This window comes from Ylistrum balloti, unplaced genomic scaffold (genome assembly GCF_031769215.1).
Source record: "Ylistrum balloti isolate Yb309-2 unplaced genomic scaffold, AGI_CSIRO_Ybal_v1 Utg369668, whole genome shotgun sequence".
In the NCBI taxonomy this organism is placed as follows: domain Eukaryota; kingdom Metazoa; phylum Mollusca; class Bivalvia; order Pectinida; family Pectinidae; genus Ylistrum; species Ylistrum balloti.
The window spans coordinates 2,024,504-2,033,784 of record NW_026781915.1 but is presented as its reverse complement, the minus strand read 5'-3'; the positions used below and the strand labels follow the sequence as shown (position 1 = coordinate 2,033,784).

The following is a 9,281-nucleotide window of genomic DNA, read 5'->3' as shown; positions in this document are numbered from 1 at the left end:
TTTTTTGTTGTGTTTTTTTTCGGGGGGGGGGGGTAGTTTTGTTCAAATATTGATGATTAAAAAAGAAAAGACAACACTATTTCCACAATAAAATGCATTGTATGATATCCAACCCATCAGTATTTTCATTAGATCCTAGGGATAACAGAGCTCCACAAATAATGGTATTTTGATTATGCTCTGATTAATCAAATGCAGTTTCAGTTCTGCTCTGATTAATCAAAGTCGTTTTCAATTATAAGTTTTTTTATAAGTAATTGTAAAATGTTGTATTTCTACCATATGAAATAAATAATTTGTAACATTTTTCTTCATCATGAATTAAACTATGGAAGCAATAGTTTAGTTTACAGGACCGCAATGACATTACAATGGTGTTGCCTCCCTTGAGGTGACGTCATCACCTAGTCTTGCCAATGGCGTCACACTGAATACATGGTAAGTGTAAAGGCCGAGTATGATCATTTTTCACGCGAGATTATCTATTTCAGTTTGAGAAACGAATAACAGATTTCAAATAAGCGACCCGTCGGATGAATTTTGAGCACTTGTCCGACTGTATTTATGCAGGGTTTCTCGCCAAATTAAGCAGAAATAACGTCAGTAGCGACCGACAATGAATATGGCGATGGTGCTGTTCAGCAGTGTATTTGGTTGTATTTGTTTGGGGTGTCGAACTTCACTCGTGTTAAATTACACGATGTCATTGACACACATGTAAATTTAACATGCAATAAATAGAAACATTTCCCCTGGTTGTCATTAAATATGTTTAAGGTCGAGGAATCGAACGCAAACTGCAATGAGAGCTGCAGCCATATCTACATTGTTGTGGAGTTATTGATTGCTAAAGTGGTACTCGACGGGGTTGTGCGCAGACAGGGTTCAAACCTCGTACTACATTGTAGACAGCAATTTATTAAATATGTTTTAGAATTATAGATATTCCGTAAACGATACGACTTCTTGTACTGATTTGATTCAATTTCATATAAACCAAATTTCAAGATTCGAGCCTTTTGCACAGAGCGAATGGTTATGTTTGGCCACTATAAATAGATTGAGCACAAGTGTGTTCCATTGTGGGGCCTTTTAAAGGGGTTTTCATTACTGGGTCATGTGTGTAAAAAAAATGTATTATTTGTCGCACATCAGAATGATTGATGCTTTTTGATATAGCCACAATTCAATGAGACATATTATCCTTAACTTTGACAGAAACATTGGAAATTGTTGGGTTTTTTTTAAATTATTTTTTGTTGCTCCACTTTTTTATTTACAAATTGAAAGGTAAACTTCTGCATTTTCACGTCAGTAGTTATGAATTTTGCATAAATATTAAAACAGTGATCATAGGTCTGCATTAATTAATTGTGTTCTGATACTATTTGGAATTCACCTTATCGCAAATAACTGTCCATTTTTTCATTTAATTCATAAACTGCAAGAAATGTATTTACCTAAACTTTTAAGCAAACTTGATAAATGTCAGTGCATGGATATTTCTTTTAGATACCAATCTGATCAGACATATATAAATGAAATCAGGTTTGGTAAAATTCATTATATAATGTAGTGAACATTAAAATTGGATTATTGTTCAGTCTTGTGGAACACAATAATTTGTCTATGAAAAATATGACAGGCACAAGCAGAAAGCACAGCCTACAGGTTTGTCAGTAGTTCGAGTCTATGAATGATGTTTTGACCATATTTTAACGTTGATGATCTATGTTTTGTTCATATCAGAAGTTAGACATTAGTGATAAAGCTATATTAATTACTTCAGCTCTTAAATAGTGTATCTGGTTGAGTAAATGAACAAAATTACATCTTCATAATTGTCAACATTAACGCCTGAATATTCAAATACCATTTGAATACACCAAGCAATATTTTAATGCGAAAATCTGCTATTTGTTTCAGCTGTAGGTAAAACACTAATTTTTTTTGCCAATATCAATAACAGCATAATGAATGGAAATAATGACATTAAAATATCATTTGAGAGACAAAAAGTTTTGGCCTACTGCCTGACCATATGGGTTTTCCTTGGGTACTCAAGTTTCCTCCCTCAGTAAAGATCCTATGCATGTTTCCTTCGGGTTTGACAAGTGTGATCAATATGTTGTAAAAATGTTATGCAATTCTTGTAAAATAAAATTGGTAAATATCTATTTAATATCAGGTTAATTTTGAAGTTACAGAATAAGTTGGAAGTAGGTGTGGGAAATATTGTCACAATAGTCATTATATTAATATTGGTTTAATGACAGTGTATTGCAATATGATTTTCAGTATTGCTATATATTGCAGCAACTGTCTACAACTGTTTTAGGGTTTTCACTGCAGAACTTAGGATAATTTTGCAGATAAAATTTGATTTAAACCTATATTTAACTTTTTTGATGTGTTCTTAAACTTATGTGGTATTATGTAACATCATTGCATTAAATGAACCTGTTGCTGTCTTATGTACATGTTTGTTCCTGCGTAAACTGTTGTAAAGAAACCACATAAGTCAAGAACATATTATTGATTATTAATTAAATCTATAGGTTGTTATTTGATTACAACCTTCAGATCATTTGGTATACAATTGCAATTGGTTCTATGCAATTTGTTTCAGTCACAAACGTGATACTCATAAAAACCAGTTTGTGACATCTTATACTAGTACTAAATTTTTTTCCCAATTCAGGAAATTTTTGTCTTGGTCCACATATAAGCCGCATCGGTATGTAAGCTGCATGCCTGGCTCACAAGGAAAAGAACTGTGGCTTACAACCATGAACGTATGACACTTGAGTCTCTCGATTTAGATAAACATTTTAACTATCTAACATAAATTACATGATTTCTATTCCAGATTTATACACACAAAATTAAAGTAGCATTTCTGGTAATCATTTGTCAAGTTGTAAGCATCAAACATTTCTTTATATAAAAATATTATTGATTACTTTCACTCAAAAGAAGGGAGATAACCCTTGCCCAAGACTTTTTGATTATCAACTAGTTTTATAAGTTAGCAGCTTCAGGTGCTTGCATAAACTTATTACTATTTCTTGAGAAGTGTTACATTGTATGTAAGTTTGCTGTGATCTCTATTTAGGAACTGATCAGAAAAACAAGATGGCTGAGAGGTTGTTATCGGTCATTTATCCTAAGAGAATTGGATACTTCACTGATTGGATTGTCATGTCATGAGAGATGCCTACTATTATCAATATTTTTAGTATTCTGATAACAACATATTCTTGCTGTTTTTCTTCATTTTATATGTGATAAAGTATAACATTTGCAACTACACAGAAATTATTTGTAAAGAATCCAATTATTAATCTGATGTATTTTCATAAGTTCCAGGTGACGAACCATTGAAACCAACATGGCTGGCCTACAAATCAACAATGTGGTTAGTCTAAATGAGGGAGCAAGACCTGACCAGATGACCATCAAACCAGAACCAGTTGATGATGGATATGATGCCGCCCTCACAAGTACCAATGATGAATCCTCAATACCATCAGACATGGCAGCTGGAATGGCAGGAGATGCAAGCAAGAATGCCACTGACATCACATTTCCAAGTGGAGACTCAAGCAAGAGGTTACGAGGCATATTGAGCAACATGCTCAGTGATACTAGCAAGGAACTTTCAGTAAAAACTGTAATTGAGGACCTCCTACAGAAAAATGAATATCTTCTTGCACAGAACAATGCTGGGTTATATAAACCCCAACCAAGAAATATGTCATACAAAAAATATGATGACACAGGTTCAAAGTATTATGCACAGTCTTCAGCCTCAGTTTATAACATAAACAACGGTCCAGCTATGTCAAAAGCAGGCATGTCGGCAATCCTACGTCCAGGTAGTCCCACACTTACCTGTCCTGCACCCAAGAAAGAAAATGCATCAATGTCAATGTTGGAGCTAGGTGTGTTAGATAGTACCACAGAAAAAACTCTTTGTAATATCACACAGGAGGTAGTGTGTGGTGTAGCCTCTAAGGCCTTCATTATGACACAGGAAGGAGTAAACATTCAGACAGATTTACAATTCTACTGGTGCAATTTCTGTCCGTTTAAAACAGAATCTAAACAGAATCTGTCGGGTCATGTTTTGGAACACAGATTTCACTGTAAGACATGTGAATATCAGTCATTTTCAAGAGCAGATGTTATAAGGCATGCTGTCCAAGAACATTCAGATTTCTATGAAACAGCAAAGACATTGAAATTTTGCTCTTTTTTACCAGATTTCGAAGAAAAAACAGAAAATTCTGTAAGCAAGTCTTCTAAACGGAAATTGAACCAAGAAAAGGAAGTTCCTGTAAAGCGAGCTAAAGTCGATAGTGACAAGGATTTAACGGGAGATACAAAAAAGACATTGGAAGTTAAGGAGAAAACAAAAAAAACACAGAAGAAAGATGATGACTATGAGTGCTTTGAAATGGAGGTAGATGAAGTTGATGATGATAATAATAACAACTATGGAAGTGAAGAGGATGAGGAAGAAGACAATGAGGAAAGAGCGACAGAAACTATCATAACACCAAGCTCCAAAAAAGAAACTGCCAAAACAATGCCAATTTCTGTCCCAAACTTGTTGAAACAGTCACCTGTCAAGACGCCAACACCAGTATCTTCGAGTTCTAATATATCTGCAACCTTATCAACTAAATCTGCTTCCACTCCATCTACAAAGGGAGGTAACACTGTAACCGTATCATCTGGCTTGTGCTGGAACTGTGGATACTGTGAATTTGTCACTTTGAGTCAAACTTTTCTCAAAACCCATCTTAACAGTCAACACACTGGAAAGGCACACAAATATGTTGCTATGCTTGTGTCATCTCAGGAAGAAATGAACCGCATCAAGGAAAAGGATTCCACAATGTACCAAAATCCAAATACGCTAGTTTATGGAAACATTGGTGCACCACAATCATCCTCAACATTTAATCCTGCCATTTCTTCTTCCATCCCACATGTCTCCATGACAACTTCTGGTTCTGGAAATGATAGTACTAGCATTCCTGACCGTGATAATGCAGATTATGATAGTGAAAGTGATGAAGATTTCATTCCAGCAGAGCAGAAGAAAAAATACCCACTTACCTACAAATGTGCACACTGCAATTTTAATGCTCCTGTCTGTTTCAAGATCAAAGAGCATCTGCAAATCAAACATATAGGTTGTGTATTGTATAGTTTGGATATGCGTGCTGTGAAGCTCAAACAGCGTCGATATGTGTTCTTTTGTCATCGCAAGAATTGCTCTTTCACTACAAAGAAAACTGAAGAATATCTAAACCACTCAGAGAGCTGCACTCCTTGGCTTGAAACTGGATGTCCAGAAAAAGTGGATGCTGCTGCAAAGAAGTGTCTTGAACTAACAAGATCATTTTCATCAAAGATATCTCAAAAGGCTTTCCAAATGGCCAAAAACTTTAAGTCATCCAAAACTGCTGAATATGCATGTGTACACTGCTCTTATACCTCAAACAACAATACCCGTGTCAAGAAGCATGTGTTGTCTAACCACAAAGACAACGACACCTTAATGAAGGATCTTCAGGCCCACCGCATGAAGAAAAAAATGTATGTGTACTTTTGTAAATACTGTCTATGGGAGACGAGAAACGATGGAGAACTTACAGACCACTTAAAAGACAAGCACAATGATTCCAGTGTTGTTAATCCGGCTCCCACACTTCAGGAGGAAGAGCCTCCGATGATGATGGAAATGCCAGCAACCTCCTCCATTGTGGCCAACTCGCCGACTGTGAGTATTGAAATGGATGAGTCACCACCTACGACTACACCTGATGAATCTGCAAACAATTCAGATGCTGGTGAATACGATGATAACTTTGATGATTTGGAAGTGCCACAAGATGTGATTCAGTCATTAATGGATGAGTATGTTACTCATGAGGCTTCTCATGGCGTATCACCAGGAAGACCAACACGTAATGCTGCAGCTAAGGCACAAGTTCGATGTCGAGCTCAAGGTCAGTCTCCTCAGCTGTTCCGTTGTATACATTGCCCGCATATGTGTTTTGGTGTAAATCTGGTCAAGAAACATATGAAGACAAAACACAGCATTGAACCGTTACGTTCTATGGATCTTAAAAAGAAGATAGCACGATCATATGCCTATTACTGCTTCTGTCCGAAGGAAGGGTGTGTGTTCTTGCACACTGCTGAAGAGGCTGTTATTAAACATGCATGTAATGATCATGGATTTTCTCCAGAAAATCAGGAGCTACAACGACTAAATCAGCCTGTAATCAGAGGAGGGGGAGGAGGAGGAGGAAGTCAGCTGCGGCATGATGCTCAATATGAATGTCTGTATTGTAGTAGTAATGGTACAGGTGCAATCAAGACCAGCATGGAGAAAATGAGAAGGCATATCCTGGAGGAACATGGTGGAGAGGAGGTCATTTTCCGTGACTGTGTTGCCAGGAAGTTGAGAAAGACCTCACGCATCTTTATGTGCTCCCACCTAACATGTGGCTACAACACCACTGACCAAAAAGAATATACTTTGCACCGTCTGGCACATGAGAAGTCCCATATATATGAGTGTGCAAAGTGCCAGTGGTTTACTGCCAATCCAGACACCGTAGCAGCACATATGTCAGCCATGCATGCTGGGTCTCAGGTAACAACCATGGAGATCTTTCTTGATTTGGACGAGAAAGGAAATGTCGTCAAGAAAGTTGGTGGTACTGTCATTAAACAAGAACCAGAATAAATTACTAAATGTAAAACCTCATTTGTTTAAAAAATCATGTAGATTTAGGAAATTAGTGCTATCATATTATTCCTGGAATTCATGTAGTGTCCGTGCAGTCAATAAATTGAGAATAATGTACTAGTGTAAAAGAGGGCCATACTAAGGAAGAGTTAGTATTCTGTTGATATTTGATCATTGTATGGTAGATAATTTGTATAGTCTGAATACTAAATTGATAACCACACATTTATGTCTTCAAGAAATCTCATTTCAATTTCACAGGAAATATAGGCTATTAACTGTATTTTATCGTGTGTCATGTGATAAAGTGTTGGTCTTAAATGTGTTGTTGCTTTTATGAAGATGTAACCAATATGTCAGATAATGATCAATTATAATTTTAGACATTAATATTTCCTAATTATTCTTGAATTAATTTATTCAGTATTTTGAAAGTTAAAACTTGTGTTCAGGACTTATTGTGTGGAGAACAACAATAAGTTATCCATAAATATATTTTTTACCGACATGTGTCAAGAAAATTATGACACTAAGCATACTGTATTATTGGTATTATATACAGCAATAGTTGACCTGCTGCTTAGACCAGTTAAGAAAAATGAATAGGAATTTTTCACAACTGTTGATCAAATGCTAAAGGTTTGACATACAATAGTGGTAGTGGATATTCAATATGTTTTTGTCCTCTTGGTGCGTATGTGCTTTTTTCTCTGGATGGATGTGATTAAAAATTTGTCTTGTCAAAACATTGACTAGAAGTGCCCCAGACTGATAATGGAAGCAAACTGCAGAGTTGCAACATTTTAGAGAGTATGTCTTACATTCCTGGGATTTCAATATTACTGTATGAAAAGGCTACAGACATTGTTACTTTCATGATTGAAGCATTAAGCAAAAAAATATGTACAAAGAACAATGATTTTAGACTATGATCTCAAAGTCATTTCTGGATAAAGCACATGTCTAAGTTCAGATATGTTGCTGTTAAACTTGAATATATAGTATTGTATTCACCAGAATTAGCAAATAAATGTCAAAATATAATCATGTTTTTGTTCTAATAGTCCATGGTGTGAAAGTCAACACTAAGTGAATTGATGTTCAATGTTTGTCAAGTGTTCCCCCTTTTGTTTTTTCAACTTCAGAATTTCTGAATTTGCTAGATGGACTCTTTGTTCTATATATATATAGTATTTCAACATTTGTTTTCATCCAGTTACATTCCAATTAGATCATGGATCCTCTATTTGATAGTGGTAGGTGCCTCTAAATTACTTTTAGTCTGTATCTCTTCTTAAATTATGTTTTTTTTTGTCTTTTTTAGTTGAGGTTTCTAATAGTCTTAGAAGCAAATACTGTAAAAATACCACAGGCTGTATGTGCTGTTGGTAGCCACCGTAGTCATTGAAGTCAAAACATATACATACACAAGAAGATAGTGCCTTTTTGTGCCAAAAATGTATAATTTTTTGGAAAATGCAACAATATTATTTCACTTTTTTAAGAAAATTGAACATGAACATGCTGATAATAACATGTTAGATATGTATATGCCAAGCAAGAAGTCAGTTTTTACATCAGATGAAATTTTCTGAAGGTCAAAAATACAACTTCCTATTGAAGTCTATTGGTAATTATGTGCAAAAAACATTTTCAAACAATATGAAATGAATTGCCAAAAAATGGTAATTAGGATTTTTGTGCAAATTAATTTAAAATTGATTGACAATATTGTTGTGCATTTTTTTAAAACAAAAAACAGACAAAGGGTAAAATCTGTTTTGGATTGAAGTATTATAAAGTAAACTGAAATAAGACACTAGGTTTTATTAGTACAAAGGGACTGTCATTTACACTCATAGTCCACTAACATGAAATTTCAAGTTTTAAAATGGCCGTCATGTACCCCGATAAGCATAAAAATCAAATGTTCTGTTAACTGCTGAATCAATATTCTAACAAGAATACTAAATGATAGATTGAAGTTGCTTAACACATCAAAACACCTAATCTGGCTTCTTAATCCTGGAATCTGATTGGCCATGTCAGTGTTGATCTTCATCTTGCAGTAATGCAATTCTAATTGTCCAAGTCAACCATACCTAATGCCTTGAAGATGACCGTTGGTAGCGAAATCAATATTACTTGAGGTTTGTCTTTTACCTTTTGGATGTGAAGTCTTGCTGGTTTGGAAATGAATGTAGTATTCTAAATAATACAGGATACTGGTTATGAGGACACATACCCCTAAGGTTTTGTGGTTATGACAATCCTTTCTCGAATTAATGGTGTCGGAGCTGTCATGCTGGATCCAACATTGTACTTGATAATGCTCATATGCCTCGAGTGGATCTGACATCATATAATGTCCAATGAGTGCCGATAGATCCAGATCTCATAGTCATCATCATGCTTTTGTCCAAAGGTATTCCATGTCTAACTTTGGAAAGTTCCAATTATCTGCAGTAGCATCTAATTTGACAAATAGTGACTTGGCCTTTCAGGTAAG

At 35.3% G+C, this 9,281-nt stretch overlaps 1 protein-coding gene across 1 annotated transcript; it reads left to right on the top strand.

Moving 5' to 3' along the window:
- The first annotated feature begins 421 nt into the window (after positions 1 to 421).
- Positions 422 to 7,816, top strand: LOC132561654 (uncharacterized). The gene is made up of 2 exons (XM_060226358.1): positions 422 to 438; positions 3,364 to 7,816. The coding sequence occupies exon 2, from the start codon at positions 3,392 to 3,394 to the stop codon at positions 6,767 to 6,769; it is 3,378 nt and encodes a 1,125-aa protein (XP_060082341.1). The 5' UTR covers positions 422 to 438; positions 3,364 to 3,391; the 3' UTR covers positions 6,770 to 7,816.
- Positions 7,817 to 9,281: the final 1,465 nt, after the last annotated feature.